The sequence below is a fragment of the Eptesicus fuscus genome, chromosome 5 (genome assembly GCF_027574615.1).
Source record: "Eptesicus fuscus isolate TK198812 chromosome 5, DD_ASM_mEF_20220401, whole genome shotgun sequence".
Classification (NCBI taxonomy): domain Eukaryota; kingdom Metazoa; phylum Chordata; class Mammalia; order Chiroptera; family Vespertilionidae; genus Eptesicus; species Eptesicus fuscus.
Genome location: NC_072477.1, coordinates 30,867,590 through 30,893,162, shown reverse-complemented (window position 1 = coordinate 30,893,162; position 25,573 = coordinate 30,867,590). Strand labels below are relative to the sequence as shown.

At 40.0% G+C, this 25,573-nt stretch overlaps 1 protein-coding gene across 4 annotated transcripts in view; it reads right to left on the bottom strand.

The window, feature by feature from the left end:
- The window catches only part of PPP2R5E (protein phosphatase 2 regulatory subunit B'epsilon), a 156,670-nt gene that overhangs the window by 33,379 nt on the left and 97,718 nt on the right, over nucleotides 1-25,573 (bottom strand). For 3 of the 4 annotated variants that reach the window (XM_054716006.1, XM_008138963.3, XM_008138964.3), the window contains exons 4-5: nucleotides 13,736-13,837; nucleotides 6,958-7,050 (exon numbers count right to left, since the gene is read on the bottom strand). In XM_054716006.1, coding sequence (XP_054571981.1) covers nucleotides 6,958-7,050; nucleotides 13,736-13,837 — 195 coding nt within the window. The remainder of the gene's footprint in view (nucleotides 1-6,957; nucleotides 7,051-13,735; nucleotides 13,838-25,573) is intronic. The other variant, XM_028141621.2, reaches the window with a different exon arrangement.

Below are 25,573 nucleotides of genomic sequence, written 5' to 3'. Positions count from 1 at the left end.
TTGGCAAGACTTGAGGACAGACTATCAACCCCATGGTTTATAAGTACTTAAAGCAACTTTACCAGTATACAGCAATAGCCCCAGAAATTCACTAATGCCTTGAGGCAGTTGAATGGCATTCCTTTTTATGATCAAGTTCCAAGGCCCACAGATGAGGGGAATGCTGTAACCACAACATTCTGGTTTCTACACTTTGAACAGAATATTTTTGGTTAATCCTCACCTGAGGACATTTTTTTCCACTGCTTTTCAGAGAGAGAGGGAGGGAGGGAGGGAGGGAGGGATGGAGGGAGGGGCAGATAGACAGAGAGAAACAGATATTGACTGGTTGCCTCCCACACACGCCCCAACCAGGAGAGGGGAGCAAACCCGCAACTGCTGTACGTGCCCTTGACTCGGAATCAAACTCACAACCTCGCCAGTTTGGACTGGCACTCTAACCACTGAGCACATCTGCCCAGGGCATGAATAGAATTTTAAAACACAGGAAGGATGTGACATCAGAGTAAATTCCTGACTGGTTCAACGAGGCAATTTAAAGATTGCTGATGAATCCATCTGCGCTACAGTAAAGGGAAGTTGCTAAAGGCATGCCCCAGGCCCCTATCCTCAGTCTAAGCTAGTTTAGCAATTTTAATCCATGACTTTGGTAAGGCCAATAGCCAGCATATTTAAGAACGTCACAGATGAGATTAAGATGGAAGACTAGTGAATAAGGTGGATGACAGATTCAAGATCCTGAAAGATTTCAAAAGGCTGAGGAAAAATGACATTCTACAGGAATATATGTCAGATCCTACACCTAGATTAAAACACACACAAAAAAAATAAATGAGAAAACAAGGGAAACCATCGCTTTACAACAACATGCATAGAGCTAAATTAGAAGGTTCAACATAAAAAAATTTCTCCATCAAAAAATGGGACAGGCTGCTGGTGTATGTGGCCTCTCCTCACTGAAAAGAGGTAAACTGAGGTCTACCCCTGATCAGAGTTTCAAAGAAGACTGGTACAAGAACTAGAATAGACAACCCAAAACATCCTTTCCCAGTCTAGGTTTCTCTGCTGGTCTCATCTTACTGAGCTTCATTACTGTCAGTAGCCATAGACCATGAAGAGCACACTGAGCTGGGCCGGCATGCTTTTCCTGAAGGAAAGCACTAGCGCCCAGCCTTTGTGGCTCAGTGGTTGAGTGCTGACCCATGAACCAGGAGGTCATGGCTTGATTCCCTTTCAGGCCACATGCCTGAGTTTCGGGCTCGATCCCCAGCAAGGGGCATGCAGGAGGCAGCTCATAGATGATACTCTCTCATCATTGATGTTTCTCTCCCTTCTGTTCTGAAATCAATAAAAACAAACTTAAAACAAAAAGAAAGCTGCCGGAAACAAACCAGTTTCACTAAAAGAGAGATGTTGACAGGAAGCCAGGAAGGCTGGTCAACAACCTTAATTGCTCTAACCACTCACCCTTTAGTTGAGACATTGTTAGCTGAAGCAGCCTCCACCTTTGTTTGTCCCATGTAAGTTTCTGTTATTTCCTGCCTAAGGGCTACATGTATATTTCTGTTTATCTTGCCTAAGATGTTTTCCCCAAAGCCTCAATAAAAGAGATGGCAGGGCCAGAGCAGTCAGTTAGTTCTCCCACTAGAGGTGGACTACCACCTGGCCCCCCATTTCGCCAAATTAAATTTCTTCAAGTCTCCTTTCATTTGTGTGTGGCCCTTCTCCAGAACTCGAACCCTGAACCAGAACCCTGAACCACTCGGGACGTGGAAGGGATTCCTACATTCTGGTGCCTACCGAGGGGCTTCTGGAGGAGAAGATATTTTTTGCCTAAGAGCGAAGGAAGGAAAAAAATTACATCGAGAAAAGGTGTAGAAAATTCACCGGAAAAAGGTGAGGGAGTTCACCGCACGCAAAAAGCCCACGGCCAGCTGCAGAGTCGCGAACTGTAAGTAGGGTGGGAACGTCTTTTTCAGCCAGGCTAATGGGGAAGAATTAGGTTATAAATATAAAGTAAACTTTATTATAGACTTTTGGTTTGCATGCTTAAAGAATATGGTTTTTTATTCAAATTAAAATCTTAGTTTGTATTTGGAATTTAAAATCTGTAATAAGAAGTGAAACTCCACTGCTGAAGCCACCTCTGGTGTGGAGAAATTCAAAGGTGGCAGGAGAAGGCAAGGCTATCTGCTCTCCCACAATGAGATTACTTAAGGTTTCACTTAAAAATTATAAAAGAATTCGCAGAGAAATTCAAATCTTGTCCAAATTGGGTGCTAGTTATTACTTTGGAAAGCGAAAAAGAAAGAAAAAATTTAAGATCTGTCTATCTTTTAAGCATGAAAAGAAATTCGGCCAGATCTGTTGCTGTTGCTTCCCCTGAAGTAAGCAGGATGTGGGGAAAGGGAGACACATGGAGATCCAATATGGAAGCCCACTCTCCCAGTATGCTAAGGAATGTGTAATTTGCAGTTGAATGGCTACAGTTTTGCTTCTTGACTTCCCCAGCAGAAAAATCTTGGTCATTTTGAAGACTAGTCAAGCGGCTGGGGCCAAAAAAACCTGTTTCAGTAGCCTAAAAGTTTTTCCCCTTGGTGGCAAACTCTTAAAGAATCCTTACATGGGCTGATCCCCCACCTAATGTAGTATCCAGGAGGAACATGGATGGGGCAAGGAAGTAGGGGACTATCACTACTTGCTCCTGGGAGAGGTGCGTGCAGAAAATGTAACTACGACCTTATCTATACGAAAAGAAATTGACAGCCAGTTTAAAATTGAATTGCCATGGCCTAGAGCAAAGAATATCCTTACATGATATTATTCTACAATGTCATTATAGTTTTTTATATTTTACAACAGCATATTGTACATTTATCCCAAACAAACTTACAAACTAATTCTTTGAATGTTTGGCAGCAATTTAAAAGCACATGAAAGGATTTAATCCCTTCCACTGTGTGGAACGCCCCCTGGGAAGGCACTTGAGCATTCTATATTGGCCCTTCTTGCCCTTTTTGCCAAGAGGGACCCTCCCACAGCTGTTGCCTGAGCTCTCTGTTCCTGCTGAGGTTGAAGCCTCGTGGTGGCTGGTACCATGGATCTGTCTCTCGCACAATGGCGTGAGCTGGGCCCTCCCTGGAGAAGAAACCTGGGTTCCCCAAGATATGTGATCAATGCCAGGGCCCCGCCAGCAGGCAAGGGGATCCCAAGGCAGGTGCTGGGCGTGGAGGCCACGGAGGCATAGGCTACCAAGTAGACAAAAGTGAACCTCACATCACCCTGCTTGGCCCCGGAGAATGGCTGGTTAGCCAGAGACGGGTAAGATTCCTCAGGGGAGGAACAACCTAAGACAGGCACAGTCGCAGAGGGGCCATCAGGAGAGAACTTGGGGGTCAACAGAGGTGTGGCACAGATCCTCACCCCCCCCCCCAACATTGCAGGGGCTTGAACACTCGCCCCTTCTAAGGGAGGTCTCCTGCCCCATGGCTGCTTCACGCTTCCCATGTCCAGCTCAGATCGGGACCCAGGTGACCGACAGAGACCTGTCCAGCTCAGATCAGGACCCAGGCAACAGAGACTTGGCTGACAACAGCTGCCCTATATCTAAATCCAGTCTAATACCAGGAATGCTTAGAGCCTTCTCAAGGATGCAAATAATCCTTTGCATTAATATTTACAGGGTGAACTAAGAATGTTGTTAGAGTATTAAATTTGACAGTAAAATAGTCCAGTTTTCAGATTAAATTAAATTGGCTAATTGAAATAAGTGAATATTCAAGAAAATTTAATTGTACTGGACAAAAAGCTGTTTCTAAAGTATTAACTAAAATTTCTATTGGAAGTTCATTCCATGGTAAAATTGTTTAACATGCAATGAACCTAGAACAGTCATATTTTTGTACAAAAAAATAAAATTTAGTGATCAAGACTGCATTATAAAAATTTTCCAAAAGCCTCCTAATAATTAAATTTTAAAAAAGGGGGGGGGGGGGAAGATAGTGGAAAAATATTACGTAAGGAAAAATATCCAGAAAAATTTTTTTTCTTTGAAAACTAATTTTCATTTGTAATACTAAGAGCAGGACACCTATGAAAAAACACACATGGTGTCAGAATAAGCCAAAGGAAAATGGTTTGGGCTCAAATAAAAAGGATCCCAAGTAAAATTTATAGAAAAGATTCCTTTATTAACTTTTGGTCGAGAATATGTTTGTATATTTTCAGAAAACAACTCCAAGACCATGTGGATTCCTGCAACAGAAAGGAATTGACAGGAATGCTCCAGCCATGAAGACAAGAGGAAAAACAATCCAGAGATGGAAGATGCTGACAATGCCTTGCCATGCTAGCAGTCAGCAGCTGTGCATCGCTGCAGGTTGCCCAGGACCAAACCAGAGGTCGGACCTGCATTGCCACCATTTGTCCACCATCCAGATACCATTGCTGACATGTACTCAAAAAACTGTTGGACATTGAAACTGGGACTCAAAAACTGTTGGCCCAGAAAGAAACTTACTGCAGACTGATTTCATTTGACTCTCAGCATAGCCATTGTTGCTTGTCTCATATTTTGTTCTTATATGTTTATTTCTAGTCTGCATATGCAAGATTTTTTAAGAAAAGAAAACGGGGGAGATGCCGGAAACAAATCAGTTTCACTAAAAGAGAGATGTTGACAGGAAGCCAGGAAGGCTGGTCAACAACCTTAATTGCTCTAACCACTCACCCTTTAGTTGAGACATTGTTAGCTGAAGCAGCCTCCACCTTTGTTTGTCCCATGTAAGTTTCTGTTATTTCCTGCCTAAGGGCTACATGTAAATTTCTGTTTATCTTGCCTAAGATGTTTTCACCAAAGCTTCAATAAAAGGGATGGCAGGGCCAGAGCAGTCAGTTAGTTCTCCCACTAGAAGTGGACTACCGCCTGGCCCCCCATTTCACCAAATTAAATTTCTTCAAGTCTCCTTTCATTTGTGTGTGGCCCTTCTCCAGAACTCGAACCCTGAACCACGCGGGACGTGAAAGGGATTCCTACAGAAAGCAAGCACTAGCTTCATAGTACAATTGTAGAATTTATCATTTCCATGTCAACTAAACAGAGACTTTACTGTGGAATCATTATCTGATCCTGTAAGGCAGTTTAATTTACTAAAAGTATAAGAGAACCTAGTTATTTCATTAGCGTCGCGAAGCGAGGGATACTCCTGCCTTGAAGTCATTCCAAGTTACTGTGAGGTTCGGAATCACAAGGAGGCATCATGGCACAATAGGCAGAAAAACAGAACAGAAGATATGCTTGAGAAAACTTGATCTTTCTAGACCTCAGTTCATTCGTCTATACAATGGGCATAAAACTTGGCCATGTCTAAGTTTTAGATTGTTGTGCAAATCAAATTAGAAAATGCAGGTAAAGGTGCTCTGAGACTATACAGTGCGATATAAATGCAAGGGCTTTCCAATACAAACACAGACTTGTTATGTCTTGTATCCATCTTATTTGATAGGCATTTTGCCTTCTTGGTATAAGAATTTGGGTCAGTCTACCCATTTACCCAGTGATCCATGTATACACCTACTTACCTGCCTCTAAGTACATGTCAAACCTCAATTTTCCAAAGCCTCCATGGTAAGGTGTGAGACATGATTCCCCAGTGGGATATCAATGCATGCTAAATGTGCAGTATAGTTCAATGATTAGCCCACATAACCAGAGGGAAAGGGGGGTACAGGTGCTAATGAACCAGGCAAGGCACAGGCGCTGCTTTCCATCTCTTAGCTGACAGTTGAATTCCACTCGGCCACATAACTGGGGATGTACAGGAACCTCCATGACCCTCGGCTCCTTGGAACTAGCCTGCTTTTGGCATTCTACTAGACTGAACCACAAGAATCTGCTGTATTTTGAATGTCAAAAACAGTCAAAATATCAGCTATGACTCAACCTAATAAATTCAGAATTCTAAATGTATTCATTTAATTAGGGAGAATGAGGTCATCATGAAGATTATCAAACTTTTTCCAGGTAAGACATAGAGAAGATCAATTTCCTGCCAAATTAGTGGTTTAAACTTGAAGTTCTCACTGGTGGGACACTTGGCTCCCTTAGAAGTAGATATTTGTTCTTTTCTACATGAGGTGTCCATGTATCACTTAGAAAGGAACTATACACCAGCTGGCTAAATTACCCACTTTTATAGATGAATGTCAACAAGAGAAAGGAGATGTTGACTACACACTCAGTGCCACGAAAGTACCCAAGTCCCAGGTAAAAAGGAAGATGTTATCTATGATATAAAATGTAAAATGACAAATCAGGAAAAATACATACTCATATAAGTTCCAAACAGATAGGTGGGAGTTAATGCCTTCAAGGAAATGTTAAAGTGTTGAGCTGTGCCATTTCCTAGCTGTGAAAACTCACCAATACTCTGACTTTGATTGTTTATTAAAGATTACGAACCATGCCTACTCAGTTTTATCAGATCTGTGCGATAGTTCCTTAAGACTCCTTATGTAAATAGTAGTTTTCAAGCAAACTAGGGTTACAAAAATAAAATTCCTTTATAACTAAATTTTAGGAAAGAAAACTGAAAGGATTTAGGCATTAGCATTCCTTTCTATTAAAATGTAATTAATTCCCAGCATAATAAATTGAAGAGACAGTTATTACTTTCAATGGGTATTAATGGAAACTAACTTAAGTAGACAGGGTAGGGCAAAAGTAGGTTTACAGTTGTGAGTATGCAAAACAATTTATTCTTGTATTATTATGTATTTTCGTATTATTATTTATTATTTTTCACATGAACAACTGATATACTTTTGCCCCACCCCGTATATACATTTGTTTACAAGGTGATATAACTGCCACTGCTAGATTTTGAAAACATTAAGAGAAATGAGGTAAAATATTATTAAATGAATAACAAATACATGCAACCACAAGAATTTGCTTACCTGTAATACAAATTTCTGATCTATGTATTTTTTGGCAATGCTGGGTTGGAATTCTTGGCTTTCCAAAAATCGTATGAAAAATTCATATACAAGCTGCAACAACATAATTAAATTCAAATTATAATACACTGAGAATAGTATCAAAAACCATGTAAAGCCTGCAACACTAAAACTGACAGATCTTAAATGTTGATTCGCTATGATATACATCTGAAACTAATATAACATTATACATCAGCTATACTTTAACTTCTTAAAAAATCTGTAAAAGAAAACATGACTGGGCTTAGAAAATTGAGTTTTAATATAAATGGATTAGTTATGCTAGCTAACCTTTCATTGTGGCTCACAGTTGCTGTTAGGTTTTTTTAACATTTTAAATTAAAAATTAGGAAATACAGCCAAATAAAGCAAATAAAAATACCCCATAATTTTGTCATTCAGAGATAACCACTCTTAAGATTTTAATGTATCAACCTCACTATTTTTCTCTATAGTTCTAAAATACACCAATGTATTATAAATATATTTTATATTGTTTCATAAGCTATTTTACCCCCTTAATAATATATTATGAACAATTTATGTTAAAATACCTAAGCCATTTTTCTCAGTACTACAAGTTGTCCATTATACGCGATCTCTTATGCTTGGACATTTAAGTAATTTTTAATTACTTCTCTATCAAATTATGCCACAATGAACATCATATAACATACATCAGTGTGCACTTGCTAAATTATTTTATGAGGAAATACTTCTAGAAGTGGAATTGTTAAAATACACTTCTAGATATTAAAACATTCCCGAATTTTCAATAGTCACTGAAATATTTCCTTTCAGAAAGTTTATGGCAATTTACACTCCTCTAAGCAACATAGGATGGCAGAATATTCTCATCTGCAAAGAGTAAGAACATTCTCATCTGAAGAGTCAACCTTAATAACTGTTCTGATAAACAGTAGATCATTGTTTATGCTCTTTGCATAATAAATCTATGCTAAAGTATACACAAGATCCTAGAATAGTACACAGCAGTGTATTAAAAGAAGAATTTTTAAGAGACAGACAGACATTGAGTTGTAAGCCCAGCTCTGTTCCTTACTAATTGTGTAGCCCTAGGCAAGTTAATTTCTCTACACAGGAACTAACTTATATCACCACTGTCACAATTGCCTAAAACAGCACTCTCAAACTTTTTAGTCTCACTTTACAGTTAAAAATGATGAAAGACCCCAAAAAGCTTTTGTTTATATGTAATATAGAATATTTAGGTTATAGTATAATTAGAAATAAAAACAGAAACATTTTAAATATGTATTTATTTCATTTTAAAACAAATAAAATATATTACATGTTAACATAAATCATATATTTTGTCAAAATAACTTTACTTTCCAAAATATCATTGAGAAGAGAGGCACTGCTTTTTACTTTTGCAAATCTCTTTAAAGGCATGTTAGAAGACAACTGTAACTGTCTTATCTGCTTCAGTATTCAATCTGTTTGGATTCAAGTAGATAAAGAAAATCAAATTTCACACAGATCTAGCCCATATCATATTTTCAGTCTTTTCACATAATTGGGATATTTTTCTTTGAAATCACACTACAACTCGACAAACAGTCATATCTTAAAGATGAATTGCAATGCAGAATGTGAAACCTTATCGGTGAATGCTTCATACTCTGTTACACTAAATTCCAATAGTCTGTCTTGCAGATCTTTGAATAGATCTTTATCCATGTGTGGCTTCCTAATATCATTTACTGGCCAACTGGAAAACACTGGTTCACTGTGTTATGTGAATCTTCAAATGTTGACACATTTCACTAGTCACATTCCTTAATATCTCCCATTTTATAAAAAATCTAAGCTTTTGGAACCTGTGAAGTTCAAGGTGACACATACAAGACAGATACAAGTCTCTCAAATTTTAATTCTAAATTTTGTTTGAATGCTCTGCATTAGTGGCAACAATTGTTTTCTTTGTCCATTTTAGAAAAAATATCCACCAAATGCCCAAGCCGGAATAATCCTAGACTGTCAGGCATACCTTCAGGTAAAAACGACATTTCATGAAAAAACAGTTTGGCTCGCAGCTCAGAGCAATCACACAAGTGCTTCTGCACAAGACCCCTTCACACTTCGGTAAGCAGCAGGTGTGCTTTGGGCATGCTTTCCATTTCTTCATGAAGAATATTTTTTTACATGTGTATTCAAAGATCAAGATGTAATAAAATTAATAATTTTGTTGCTTCTTCAAGGGCATTCTTTTTTGGGGGAGGGGACGAATATTTCACATGTCATTTTCTAAATAAGATAGATAATTTATTTACATTTTATTTTTATTTTTTTTAGTATATTTTTATTGATTTCAGAGGGGAAGGGAGAGGGAGAGAGAGCTAGAAACATCGATGATGAGAGAGAATCATATATTGACTGCCTCCTGCACGCCCCACACTGGGGATTGAACCCGCAACCCGGGCATGAGCCTGACCAGGAATCAAACTGTGACCTCCTGGTTCATGGGTCAATCCACACTGGCCAGGCTCCACTGGATTTTTTTTAAAATCCCTTATTAAGCAGAAGAGACTTCACATAACCAGTTTCTTATTGAACAAGGGTCATCATTATAATATTCATTTCAAGGATATTCTTAGTTGAAACTGCCTTTTTTTTATTGCAAATACGTGGTAGTGAAGGATAAGACTTCTAGGCCAGTTTGACACAACTGCCTTGATTTGTGCTGGGGCAACAAACAATTTCCACCACCATCACTTTACAACTATCAGTGCAAATGGCAACACAGTGAAAAGAGCAAGTAATGGAGTATTATTATAAAACTAGCTTTGATGGCCACTAGTTTAGGTCACTGAAAATCAGGTTTCAGGTCCTCCAGTAAGGGTCTGCAGATACCACTAACCCAAATGTATCATATAGTAACCTTCTAACTTCAGACACTAATTTAACACTAGATTCACATTAGAATTTTACTTCTTTATAAAACCACTAGAGGCCCGATCGATGCATGAAATTTGTGCAAGAGTAGGCCTTCCTGCCCTAGCCGGTTTGGCTCAGTGGATAGAGCGTCGGCCTGCGGACTGAAGGGTCCCAGGTTCGATTCCGGTCAAGGGCATGAACCTTGGTTGCAGGCACATCCCCAGTAGGGGGTGTGCAGGAGGCAGCTGATCAATGTTTCTCTCTCACCGATGTTTCTAACTCTCTAACCCTCTCCCTTCCTCTCTGTAAAAAATCAATAAAATATATTTAAAAAAAAAAAAAAAAGAGTAGGCCTTCCTTCCCCCAGCTGCCGGCACCAGCTTTCCTCTGGCACCCAGGACCCAGGCTTCCCCTCTGGCCGCCAGCAGCCACCCAGGACCCAGGCTTCCCTCAGGACCCAGGCTTCCCTCACAGCCTCAGCTTCATCCAGAAGGACATCCGGTCTAATTAGCATATTACACTTTTATTATTATACATGTTTTTGTCTTTGAAACTCTCTGAATTCAGAAAAACTCCTTTCCCAATTATCTGAAGACTGTCCAGTTGTACTTGTTGTCCTCCTAGTCATAGTAACTAACACCTGAGTCCCAGCACCTCCTAGAACCGTTCTTTTTTCAATACACTAATCTTTGAAATTGTAGTTTTACAAATAGAATGGAAGGCTTTTTCAAGTAACCCATTCAAGGGGTTTCATCTCTCTCTTGACTCCCACAGAGTGGAGAGATTCTTGTCTTCCAGACCCAACTACCTGGCTTTCCACCGGAATTAGCAAAGTGCCCTCTCCCCTCCAGTCCCTTTAAGCATGGTGAAAACACTTCAGACACATCCTATATAATAAAAGCGTAATATGCTAATTAGACCAGGCGTCCTTCCGGACGACCTTCCAGACGAAACTGGGGCTGTGAGGGAAGCCGGTGCCGGCAGCCAGGGGAAGGAAGGCCTACTCTTGCACGAATTTCGTGCATCGGGCCTCTAGTTTATTAATAAGTATAAATGTTCTCTGGACTTAAGAGACAGATTTTACCTCAGAATCAAAAATCTCCCTTGACTTTTCTAAAGGAAAAGATTGGGGACTTGGGAAGGATCAATTGCTTTTCAAGGTCACATAAAAGAATTCCCTAAGGAACATAAATAAAAACACTTCAGCATTCCTGTTTTTCAGTCTCAGGTGAAAAGCATTAAAAACAATCCCTTAATTGCAAATGGAAGTCCTGTAAAATCATAGTCTTTCTGTTTGTTGGTTGGTTGGTTGGTTTTGTTAATCCTCACCCAAGGTTATGTTTCCACTAATTTTTTTAGAGAGAGTGCAAGGGAGGGAAACAGAGAGAGAGAAATATCTATGTGAGAGAGACAAGTTGAATCTTTAAAGACACCTCTTTTCTTGTCTCTTCTACCATAAAATGTGGAACTTTCCGGAGGAGATTATCTTTATTTGTTTGTTTTCTTTTTAAAGTTTTTCCAGACTACAATGCACTTCTATAAACTGCTGACAAGCATTAAGAATAAGACATGACAAGGAGTCCACACATTCAAAAGAGTAATTCTTTTTCTGGATTTTTGTCACATGAATAGCACAAATAGTTTTGCAAATTTCTTAGAATGTATATAGTATGTCTGGCACCTTAAAAAAAAACACAACACCAGGCATCTAAGATAGTAAATCAACGACAACATTTTAATTTACTCAATCTTGGCACTAGTAGGATAAATACATATGTATAATTGCCCAGGTAAAAGATGAGAGCAGAGCCCTGAAAATTCTCTACATAACTAGGAAATAACATACATGTATATCTGTAGCAACCTTGAGTTGTCAAAGCAAGTCAGGGAATGCTGCAAATTTATGTCAAAACTAGTGGCCTGGTGCACAAATTCATGCACATTGAAAGGAAATTAATTAGAAGAAATATTTTAATATCACTATGCGCCCTTTCTCTATAATAGAAGTGTCAACCAAATTCACAATCAAACAATGACAGATCGAAACACATGCGTGCAATTGTTTGTACAGCAAGAGCTTTATATGTATCATGCATATGCGAGTCAAGTTAGCCTTTTATGTATATAGAATAAACTTGCTTAATTAGACTTGCTTTCTGATGTAGCTAAACCTTTTCCAGCCCAGTGAAGCACCCCAACTTCTCTTTCAGGTAATTGTCAGCAACACAGCAGTAAATATCAACACGAATCAGATTATTATTGTAGATCACGCAGGATAACAAAGGGTAAAATATTTAAGTGCAGCAGTGTTTGACTACATTCTGTACAGTGAGAAAACCTGAAGTCATTTTCAAGGTCCACCATTTCTTACTTCTTTTCACTTGGGTCAAGTTTCTAAACTTTCTAAATCTCCGTTTTCTGGCTAATAAAAAGAAAATAGGATTCCACCGAGTCTCCTATCCACCTACTCCAGGACTTCTGTGAGGATCAAATGAGATGAGGTATGAGAAAATGCTTCCTACACATTTGGTTAAAGTGTGAAATGTTTGCACCTGGCTATAAAGCAAGTCGTGTTCCTGGGCTGAAGAAACTGCAAGGAGGCTACAGGAGAAGAAGTTGGGCGTTGCTACATGACTTCATTACCTGGGCACCCACAGCAACTGTTTCTGGGCGGGGCTGGGCTGTGGGCCCCATTTTGCGCCATGGCAGCATCAGCTGCAATTTGGTGGGGTGTCACTCCAGGGTGGTGGCGGGGCCTGTGTCCCACTCGGGGGAAGCCGAGTGTTGCTTTGTCGGCGCCAGGTCCACGCTGCCGTTTCTCTGTAAATGGCCAGTGTGTGTCATGGCAGCTCCTGCACTGAGTGTCTGCCCTCTGGTGGTCAGTGCATGTCATAGCAACCAGTCAGACAGACAGAGGGACACTTAGCATATTAGCCTTTTATATATATAGATAGATAGATTCTGTGCTTCAGAAAGTCCACCAGTAACCACAAGCACAGCCACAAAGATGCAATGGCTTCTGCCTCGAGGTGAAGATGTACAAAGTTATATCTTTCCTTTTTCACCCTTACCCTCCTTGCTAGTTCTCTGAGGACTAGCCTCTGAGGACAGTCTGACTCAGTGAAGATGACTTTGGGGTTCATTACATTAAATTTCCTTGTTCTATTCTTTTGAGAAATGTTGTTCTACAGAAGGCAGCCAGGAGAGGAGGATGGAAAATGACTGGTATGAATAAGTAAATACAACACAGATGGGCCTAGTACTGGGAAAGGAGACACAGGGATGGCCCTGATCTGTCCTGGTATATGAGTGTGATTGGAAAACTGGCCATCACACAAGTGTTACCTCAGCTGTTGCTCCTCCTTCCAACACTTTGAAATAGCTATTGCAATTTGCTTTTGCCCTTGCAGGCTAAAGAAACACATTTGTGGTTATCATGAAGACAGGCATACAAGTCCCCAGGCTACCCACTGCTGAAAATGAGATGTGTACTCTGTGACCTAATCACATCTAACTAATATTAATGTGAAAACAGTTCTGTTCTTGCTTGAGCTTCCAGCAGGCAGTTCACACAGAAACTCTAATAAAAGAGCAAGAACTGCCTGTTGGACTTGCAACGTGGGAGGGCCCACACTAAAGCATTACACTGAAACTTATTATTTTATTCTTTTGCATCCTAATTATCAAAAATAAGAAACATAAAAGGCATTCTCTGGCTTCCTAATTATGTTCCCTAATTTGATTTAAGTGAATAAAGGCCCTCACGAAATGCCCATGCTAATCAGCTAATAAGTTAATGAATCTTTCTTTTATAACAAATGGTAGTTCAAAGTACCTGTAAGTGTGGCCACGATGCCTCAAGCGTGGGTTCATCTTCTTCTGGATCAAATTCATTGCTGTCACTAGGAGGGAGAGTTCTGAATATATTGCAAGATACCTAAAAATAAATAAGCAGCAGAGTTAGCTTGGAAGCACCTCCCAGGCAGCCCTACACAGATCTTTGCAGCCAGCCAAAGGGAACATAGATGACAGATGGCAGGAGTATCACCAAACTGGAACGAGGGCCTCTTTCTATAGGTTTCGAGGTCAGGCCTGCCTCTAGGCAAAGCCTGGAAGCTGCAAAGCAGCACCTTCCACCCCCCTGAACAGTACTCCCTGTACTTATGTGTCTTTCCCACCACAGGTCCCTGCGACTATATACCTTCCATCAAAGCCTGCTTTTGGTTACTTACCAGTCAACAGACTTCTAATTAACCAATTTACACTAAGATATAAATAACTGCTAATGGGCTTCATGCATTTCCCTTCTCAGGCTTATTCACAATTTACAAATTTACAGTTGAACTAATGGAGAAATTTTAGGCATCCACAAAAAATACATCAGAGAAGATAGGTCAGAACTCTTCTAACATGCTTAAAATCAGACCTAATCTGTTCTCAGTTGGTTTACAAAATAATAACAAGCCCGGGATAAGATACAAACCTCTATAAACCAGGCATAGGCAATTTCCAAATTACGTAAATGCTAGTTGCTCAAAGAATGGCCATGAGTTGGTAAACTATTTTAACTGGGTGATGACAAGATGAAGATTCATTCTACTATTCTATTGTTTTTGTATATATTCCAAGATTTCTACATAAAGTGCTTATTTTTAAATGCTGTTGCTACTATTCCCAGAGTTCCTTTTCAATTTCTATTCTGTTTCTTGACCTACTTACTTACCTATCATCTCCTAAGTATCCTAAGTATCTCTAAACATATCCTCAGATCTGAAGAATAAAACAGGGGAAGGAAATGGGGGAGAGAGCAAGTTATATGAGTAGAAAGCAATGAAGGAACAGAAAGGAGATACTGCACCAGAACCCTCCATTGGACTTTCTATACAGTGCAGAAAATACTAAGCTTTAATATGCTGATCTGAAAGAGGGAAGAAAAAAGGCTTTGGGGGGCCCATATCATCTAAATGTGTTTATTCATTCAACAAGTATTTATTAATTGCTCACTGTGTATGTGCACACTGTTCTAGGCACTAGGAAAATAACAGTGAGCAACGCAGATAAAAATCTGTGCCTCCATGAAGCTTACATTCTAGTGAAAGTCAGATTCCCTATTTCCTAGCTATGGAAACTGAGCCCAGGTGTAGAAGCCATGCAAAGGAGATTTGATTTTAAGTGCCATAGGAAGCAACCAGAGGATCTTAATCAGAGACATGACATGATTTGATTTTTGCTTTATAGAAAAATGACTCTGGTAGCTATGTATAGAACAGACAGGAAGGAAACAAGTCATAGTTTCTGTGGACATAGTAAGAGATGATTATGGTTTGGACTAGGATGGTGACAAAGAAGACAGACAGAAATAAATTGATTCAATATACATACTGCTGACTTGGATATATGGGGTGGAGGAAAGGAAAGAATCAAGAATGAGTCATAGATTTAAGGCTATTTACCCAAGATAGAGAGAGGTCAGAAAGAGAAAGCGTGTCTTTCTTTGCTTGTTTTGGTGGGAAGACCCAGAAATCCAGTTAGGAATGTGGTGCAGGAACAAGCAATATCTTGGAAACAATAACATAAATCCAGAGCTGAACAGGTCCGGACTGGAGACAAAAGAACTCATCAGCATATACATGATATTTACAACCACGTGACTAATGGGACACCTTGGAATGGAGTAGAGAAGGGAAAGGGTCCTCAGGCACCCAACATTTAGAAATCAGATAGAAAAAGAACAGCCAAGAAAGGCAAATGAAAGGAGTAGGAGGTTGAAGAAAAGAAATAGTTTGGGGGTCTCAGGAGCTAAGAAAGAATGTCCTAAGAAATAAATCAATAGCAGCAAATGCTGTTCTGAAATTAAGATGACCATAAAGCAGTTGCTATTGGGTTTGGCAACCCTAAAAATTGCATATTATTATTATCCCCAATTTACCATTGATAAAGCAAGTGTTGTTAAGATCTCAGGTTGCCAAAGGACTTGTATGCATGCATATAAGTCTAACCAATGGACACAGACAACAGGGAGGTGAAGGCATGAGTAGGGGGTGTGGAGGGGTAATGGGGGAATAAGGACACATATGTAACACCTTAATCAATTAAGAAATTTTTTTTAAAAATCTCAGGTTGCAGTTACAACCGAACCCAAATTGTTGAGCTCTACCACTGCACTCTAGAAGAGTAGGTAGACCACATCCTTTGCTGGAATTTAGTTTAGATGATTGAAAAAGAGTATATTAAAATGTTTTTGTTATGGCTAATGATAGCATGCATAGTGCTACTGTTTCACTTTTGTCCCTTCCAATGATTATTAGAAATTAAATATACAAAGAAACTAGTGACTTTTCATGACCATCAACCTTTGACTTCTCTTCAATCAGTCATACTGCAATCACAAGGACAAAGGTTTTTTTAATAATTTGCTTTTAAATCTTCATTAAACTATACACATATTTCAAAAACTGAATTGAGTTTTCATTCTAATTAAATCATTTATATTTACTATATTTGTAACAAGTTTTCTTTCTCTCCTGAGATATGAAAGGAAACCATAAAAGTTAAAAAAAAAAAGCCGAAACCGGTTTGGCTCAATGGATAGAGCATCGGTCTGCGGACTGAAAGGTCCCAGGTTCGATTCCGGTCAGGGGCATGTACATTGGCTGCGGGCACATCCCTGGTAGGGGGTGTGCAGGAGGCAGCTGGTCGATGATTCTCTCTCATCGATGTTTCTAGCTCTCTATCCCTCTCCCTTCCTCTCTGTAAAAAATCAATAAAATATATTAAAAAAAAAAAATAAGACTACGGGTTCAGAAATTGGCAATGACAAAAAAAAAAAAATTAAAACAGGCTCCTGTAAAGTAAAAATCTGGATAAAGAGATAGAAACTTCTGTTCCTCTGTATTCCTGGACACATAAACTCTCTGACAGTGCCCACCATAGTAATGCTATAGTAATTATTTGTTTACATATTTGTTTTTCTCTCCCCACTAATCAGGAATATTCAATGTCATATTCACATTTGTCTTCCTAGCATATACAAAGCATCCAATAAATATTCACAAAATAAAAGTGTGCCCTGGCCAGTGTGGCTCAGTGGTTGAGCATCAACCCATAAATCAGGAGATCATGGCTTGATTCCTGGTCAGGCCACATGCCCAGGTGGTGGGCTCCATCCCCAGCAGGGGGTGTGCAGGAGGCAGCCAATCCATGATTCTCTCTCATCATTGATGTTTCTACCCCTCTCTCCCTCTCCCTTCCTCTGAAATCAATAAAAAAAAAAATTAAAATATACAAATACAAATAAATAACGTGGTTCAGTGAGCTGTGCATCTTGTGCAAGGTACTGAATTTTAAAGGGGAGGGAGGGGAGAGGAGGGGAGGGGAGGGGAGGGGAGGGGAGGGGAGGGGAGGGGAGGGGAGGGGAGGGGAGGGGAGGGGAGGGGAGGGGAGGGGAGAAAAAAGTGTCTTTGAGGTAGTCTAATTCATTTTCATACTAAAGATATAATAAACATTGAATGCTGGAATCAAACTAAAAGCTTGAAGGCCCTGGCCTGACCTCCAATAAGTGATGATAAGGACAGAAAGCAAGGCTGGGGAATGGGAGGAGCAGATATTAAAACAAATAGAAAACTTAGAATTAGAGGCTCCACAAAGTAGCTTTCAGAATCAGATATTAGAAACTTCTTCATCCAGCACCTTCTTCTTACAAATAAGAAGTGAGGTTCAAAGAGCTTATGAGTTTTTCAAGGCAACACAGTGCCCCAATAGGCACAGAGGGTTGGTTTTCAGGGTCTTTCTCTGGCATACCGCCTCTATCTCCACACAAGAAGACCATGTATGAACCTTACTTCTTTTTTTTTTTTTAATATATTTTATTGATTTTTTACAGAGAGGAAGGAAGAGGGATAGAGAGCTAGAAACATCGATGAGAGAGAAACATCGACCAGCTGCCTCCTGCACACCCACTACCAGGGATGTGCCCACAACTAATGTACATGCCCTTGACCAGAATCGAACCCTGGGACCTTTCAGTCCGCAGACCGACGCTCTATCCACTGAGCCAAACCGGTTTCGGCTGAACCTTTCTTCTTTATATATATCTTTTTTCCTCAGGCAGAACCTTCTGCCTCCCCATTTCTTTTTATTATTCTTTCATTTTCTCACCTCTCATAATCTTCTTCCTAGGTCTTGGCCTGCCAGTGACCCTCAATGGCACCCATGAAAACTACCTACCTGAGGACATCTATAATCTATAACAATAAAAGCATAATATGCTAATTAGACCGGAGGTCCTTCCAGATGACCTTCAGGACGAAGCTACCGTGGCAGGGGCCGAGGCAGAGGTGGCCACCGCAGCCGAGCCCCTTGCACGAATTTCAGGCATCGGGCCTCTAGTTCAGGTATAAGCTGATGACCTTGCTCAGCATTAACAGGGAAATATAACAATCTCTTCATTCCCACTGTCTGGGTCAGAACCCCATCACCAAATATCTAGATGATTATAATAGTTTCCTTCTCTGGTATTCCTATTCCTCCCATCCCTTCTCTTATCTCCCCCAATTAGATTTTGAGCCCCCTAAGAACTTCCTTACTAATTTCTGAATGCCTAGCACCGATTGTATATATATAAAAGCCTAAGCGACCGTTACAACCGAACAACCAGAAAAACCGGTCAACCAGTCGCTATGATGTGCACTGACCACCAGAGGGCAGACGCTCGATGCAGGAGCTGCCCCAAGGTGGTCAGTGCACTCCCACAGCCAACCTCCCATGGCTGGCCAACCTCCCCCACTCCGTCCCCCTAGCTGGTAAACCTCCCATGGTCCCCCCCACCCCATCCCTACCCCCATCCAGTAGGCCCTGTCCGGCAGGCCCCAGTCAGCAACTGGCAGCTGGCAGGCCCTGGCTGGCCTGGCCCCGATGGAGACTGGGCAAGACAGCCCCAATAGGCCCTGATCGCCAGCCAGGACTAGGGACCCCACCCATGCACCAATTTCATGCACCGGGCCTCTAGTATACAATAAGTAGAAATAACTTAGATTACCAGATAAATCTGAATTTTACATAAATAATTTTTAGTTCAAGTATGTCCACATATTATTATATGGACACACTTGGATTTTTTTTAAAAAGTGTTGTTTTGTTGTTTATCTGAAACTCAAATGTAACTAGGCAGCCTGTGTTTTTATTTGCTAAATCTAACAACTCTAAAATAACACTAATACTGATTAAGAACATCCATTGGGTACAAGTCAGTTGTGCTCAGAACTGGCACTGCAGCCTGCTGGGGAAGAGGAAGAAAGAGGGGTGTGCTGCAGGGAAGGCACAGGACCGAGCAGCTGCTTGCTTATTTTTTAGTTTTTTAGTTACTGTTGATTCCTGTTAACTATGGTGCAAAAAATAAATTTCAAAGTCTTGGCCAAAAATGAAAGAAGGGACTAAAAAGTTCCCAAGTGCATGGCCCAATAGGCAAAAGAGGAAGAAGTATTTAGATATATTTTCAAGTTTTGATTAAACAAACAACATTACCTTTGACATGCAATATCAAAATACAAATCACTGAAAATTAAAATTACTACAGAAAAGAAACTCACTGTTCCCAACACTTTTATCTCCATAGACTGCTAATTTTACACCATAATTTTGATGATTTTTGTTGTTTAAGAAAAATGATTAGCAAATTATAAAAGCAGAGAATGTGGCTAGTATCTAGTGGCTAGTATCTAGTAACTATTCATAAATATCTACCAAGATTAACACTGAACAAAATAGAGGGTAAGGAAAATATAGTGAGAGTTGTTAAACAAATAGTCTCAATTTCTGTTAGTTATATATTTGTTAGCACTATCATTATTTAAGGCTTAGGTAAACCAGGTATGTAATGTGATCGGGAACCACTTTTACTACAGTATAATAAGGCAATGTAAATCAACTTTTCTGTGCTTTACAATCATCTTTCTAGCTGATTAGATGTCATCTTTCTGTAATAAAAGCAGATGAATGAGTTGACCTTTTATCTGTAAAACTAATGTCATGCAATTATGTAAGACTGCAAGAAAACTGTAAGTACAAATATAATGACATCAAAGCTATAAAATCAATTTTCTAAACAGTACATTTTCTAACAAAAAGGATTAAATGAATGATGTTAGAGATCATTCAAGCCAATTTCAAAGTCTCATTATTTATTTAGCAGTATTTGTATTAAGACATCATACAAGTAACAATTTCAATAATATCACTGAGCTGCAATGTTGAAGTTAGGTCAGCATGCATTATTCTCATAATATTTTGTGTTACCCAACAGATGCATCTAAATGGATATGGTAAAACTAAATCCTGAAAGAAAATAGGAAAATCTCAGAGTAGTTCATCAACATTTACTATGGATACCATTTTTAAAAATACAAAATGTGAACATAAAGCAAAATTTACTGTAAGGCTATAAATCAGAAATTTTAAAAGAGAGACTATTTCCAATCATACTAGAATTTGTAATAAATATTCAGACTCTAAGAATAAGAACTAAAATTCTAACAAAATTTGTCTAGGTACTTTGCTATGTAATTTGTTTTATAACATAAAAGTCATAAATAGAGAACCAAGATGACGATGTAGGTAAACACCGGTCCTCACCGCCTTCCACAACCACATCAAAATTACAACTAAAATACAGACCAATCAGCATTCAGAACTGCCTGAAATCTAGCTGAATGAAAGTCGTACAACTAGAAAAGTAAAGTAGAAAGTACATCAAGACTGGTAGGAGGGGCGGAAGCACGGAACGGGCTAGTCCAACACCCATGAGTGGCATGTTTTTCATCAGGAGAGATATCCCAGCTGCGGAGGCCTCAGTTAGCAGACTCAGTAAGCAACAAAACCCCACTGAAACAAGTCCAGCTCCATAGGAGTCTCCTGCACAGCAGCTCTTCTGCTGTAGTTGCAGCTGGTCCTCACAGCCAATTGGCCTGGAGGTCAATTCCTCCCAGTGACACCAACAGCAATCAAGGCTCAACTATAATAAGACTGTGTACAGAACCCACACAGGAGTGCACCTAGAGGGCCCAGCTCAGGTGACTGGGGAGGCTGAGCCACTGGGCCTTACAGGACACCCACTACACAAGGCCACTCTACCAATTCCAAGAGACATAGCAGCTACACCTAATACATAGAAACAAACACGGGGAAGCAGCCAAAGTGCAGAGACAAAGAAACATGTCACAAATGAAAGCAAGCAAACTACTGGATAAAAGTTCAAAATCATGGTTGTAAGGCTACTCAAGGACCTTAATGAGAGCTTCAAGGGACTTAGTGAGACTTATAAGAATCTTAGAATTTCAAAGACATGAAAAAGGACCAATCAGAAATAAAGGATACACTAACTGAAATGAAGAATAATTTATAGGGATTCAACAGTAGAGGATGCCAAGAATCAAATAAACCATTTGGAATATGAGAAAGCAAAAAAACAACCAATTAGAAGAGCAAAAAGAAAAAATTATCCAAAAATATAAAGACAGTGTAAGATGCTTCTGGGGCAACTTCAAGTGAACCAACATTTGCATTATGGGGGTGCCAGGAGAAGAGAGAGAGAAAAAGATATTGAAAACCTATTTGCATCTATTTATGATTAAAACACTCAATAAAATAGAAATAGGAGGAAAGTACCTCAACATAATAAAAGGCCATATATGATAAACCCTCAGCCAATGATGAAAAACTGAAAGCTTTTCCCCTAAGATCAGGAACAAGACAAGGATGTCCACTCTCACCACTCTTATTCAACACTAGAGGCCTGGTGCATGAATTCGTGCATGGGTGGAATCCAGACAGCCTGCCCAAATGGGGGCCGATTGGGCCAGGCCAGCAAGGGGGGAGGGGATGCGGGAGGTTGGCCAGCCAGCACCACCCCTGGTTGGGGTGGGGTTGGGCCAATCGGGAGCAGGGCCAGCCAGGGGGAGGGGCTGCAGGTGGTTGGGAGGGGCTGATCGGGGCCGATCAGGCCGGTTGGCCACCACAGTGCACATCATAGCAACTGGTCATTCTGGTCGTTCCAGTCTTTCCATCGTTCCAGTCACTTGGCTTTTTTATATATCTAGATAGTACTGGAAGTCCTAGCCAGAGCAATAAGGCAAGAGAAAGAAATAAAAGGCACCTAAATAGGGAAGGAAGAAGTCAAACTATCACTTTTTCCGGATGACATGATGCTGTAGATAGAAAACCCTAAAGACTACCAAAAAACTACTAGAAACAATAAACAAATACAGTCAAGTTGCAGGATACAAAAATCAATGTGATAAAAATCCATTACATTCCTGTATACCAACAACAAAACTTAAGATAAAGAAATGGAAAAAACAATTCCTTTTGCAATAGCAAACAAAAGAATAAAATACCTAGGAATAAACTTAACAAAGAATGTGAAAGACCTATTTACTGAAAATTACAAAGCATTATTAAAAGAGACTGAAAAAGACATAATGAAATGGAAAAACATCCCATGTTCACAGATTGGAAGAATCAACATAGTTAAAAAATGACCATATTACTCAAAGCACTGTACAGATTTAATGCAATCTCCATCAAAATCCCAATGTCATTTTTTAAAGAAATAAAACAAGAAACCATCAGATTTGTATGGAACCACAAAAGACCCAGAATAGCCAAAACAATCCTTAAAAGAAAGAATGAAGCTGGAGGTATCACGCTACCTGACTTCAAATTATACTACAGAGCTACGAAAATCAAACCAGCATGGTATTAGCAAAGAAACAGACACATAGATCAATGGAACAGAATAAAGAGCCCAGGTATAAAACCATACATATAGGGACAGATAATTTTCGACAAAGGAGCCAGAAATGCATATTGGAGTAAAGACAGTCTCTTCAAGAAGTGGTGCTGGGAAAACTGGAAAGCCATATGCAAACGAATGAAACTAAATTATAATTTGTCCCCATGTACAAAAATTAATTCAAAATGGATCAAAGATTTAAACATAAAACCCAAAACTGTAAGTTACATAGAAGAAAATATAGGTACCAATCTTATGGACCTGGGTGGTAGAGAACATTTTTTGGACTTGACCCCCAAAGGCAAGGGAGGTTAAGGCAAAAATAAATGAATGGGACTATATCAAACTGAAGAGTTTCTGCACAGCAAAAGAAACGGACAAAAAAACAAACAAGCAGCCAACCAGATGGGAGATGATATTTGCAAACAGTAGTTCTGACAAAGGTTTAATTTCCAAAATATATAAAGAACTCATTAACCTTTTGCACTCGGATGTCGAGTGTGACTCGACACGGTTAGCATCGGTAGCAGCTCTTTTTATACTCTTTGAGTGTATCAATAATTTGAAATATAAAAAAATCCAAATAAATAACTTTGTATGAAAAGAAACTCCAGTTTTTTATTCTACTGCCACACTTTGTAAAATCTGGGGTATTTAAAAAATTAAATCCCGAGTAGAATAAAGAAATCGAGAAAAAAGCAAGCGAGTTCAAAGGGTTAAACTTAACACCAAACAAATAAACAATCCAATCAAAAAGTGGGCAGAGGACCTGAAAATACACCTCTCCCAAGAAGACAGCCAATCTATATATATAAAAGCCTAATATGCAAATTGTCCCTGCAGGTGTTCGACCGGGAGTTTGATCCCTCACTATGACATGCGCTGACCACCAGGGGGCAGCATGGAATAAAGGAAGGCCCCAGCCAGCAGTCGGCAACTGGGGAAGGGAGGTCCTGGCCGGCAGCCAGAAGGCCCTGATCAGCCCTGATCACCAGCCAGGCCTAGGGATCCTACTCATGCATGAATTTTGTGCACCGGGCCTCTAGTCTATATATAAAAAAAGATGTTCAACCTCACTGGCAATTAGGGAAATGCAAATTTAAAATACATTGAGATACCACCTTACACCTGTTAGAGTGGCCATTATCAACAAGACAAGCAATAACAAGTGTTGATGTTGTGGAAAAAAGGGAACCCTCATTCACTGCTGGAGGGAATGTAGACTGGTACACCACTATGGAAAGCAGTCTGGCGATTTCTCAAAAAATTAAGAATAGAGCTACCATATGACCCAAAAACCCCACTCCTGGGTATATACCTGAAAAACTTTAAATCATTTATACGCAAAGATATATGCACCCCTATGTTCACTGCAGCATTATTCATGGTAGCCAAGACATGGAAACAGCCAAAGTGCCCTGCAATAGAGGACTGGATCAAGAAGATGTGGTAAATATACACAATGGACTACTACCCAGCCATAAGAAAGGATGAAATAGTGTCATTTACAATAGCATAGATGGACCTTGAGAACATTATGCTAAGTGAAATAAGTCAGACAGAAAAAGCTAAGAAGCATACAATTTCACTCAGATGAGGGATATAAAACTGAAACTTATGAACACAAACAGCAGTGTGGTGGTTGCCGTGAGAGGCGGGCTAAGGAGAAGGGGACCCAAATATGAGGCAACAGAAGACTTGAATTTGGGTCGTGGACACATGACACTAACTTAGAAATTCACACATGAAACCTATATGTTCATGTTGACCAATGTCAGTCACCACCATAAAATTTAATTTTTAAAAAAACCTATTTGAAGAAATAATCACAGAAAACTTCCCCTACCTAGTGAAATAAACAGACTTACTTACAAGTCCAGGAAGCACAAAGAGTCCCAAATAAGAGGAACCCAAAGAGGCCCACACCAAGACACATCATAATTAAAATGCCAAGTGTTAACGACAAAGAGAGAATCTTAAAAGCAGCAAGAGAAAAGCAATTACTTACCTATAAGGGAGCACCCATACAACTGTTAGCTGATTTCTCAACAGAAACTTTGCAGGCCAGAAGAGAGTACAAGAAATATTCAAAGTAATGAATAGCAAGGACCTACATCCAAGATTACTCTACCCAGCAAAGCTATCATTTAGAATTGAAGATAAAGAGCTTCACAGACAAGAAAAGCTAAAGGAGTTCATCACCACTAAACCAGTATTATATGAAACTAGAGGCTCGGTGCATGAAATTCATGCACGGGGGTGTGTGTCCCTCAGCCCAGCCTGCACCCTCTCCAATCTGGAACCCCTCAAGGGATGTCCGACTGCCCACTGGGATAGGGCCTAAATGGGCAGTCGATCATCCCTCTCACAATCCAGGACTGCTGGCTCCCAACCACTCGCCTGCCTGCCTGCCTGCCTGATTGCCCCTAACCGCTTCTGCCTGCCAGCCTGATCACCCCCTAAACACTCCCCTGCCAGCCTAATCGACACCTAACTGCTCCCCTGCCATCCTGATTGCCCCTAACTGCCCTCCCCTGCTGGCCTGGTCACCCCTAACTGCCCTCCCTTGCTGGCCTGGTCACCCCTAACTGCCCTCCCCTTCTGTCCTGGTCACCCCTAACTGTCCTCCCCTGCAGGCCTGGTCGCCCCCAACTGTCCTCCCCTGCTGGCCTGATTGCCCACAACTGCCCTCCCCTGCTGGCCATCTTGTGGCAGCCATCTTTGACCACATGGGGGCGGCCATCTTGTGTGTTGGAGTGATGGTCAATTTGCATATTACCTCTTTATTATATAGGATGTTGAAGAGTATTCTTTAAAAAGAGGAAGAAGAAGGAAAAACAAAGATAAAAATATGAACAATAAAATGGCAATAAATATATATCTATC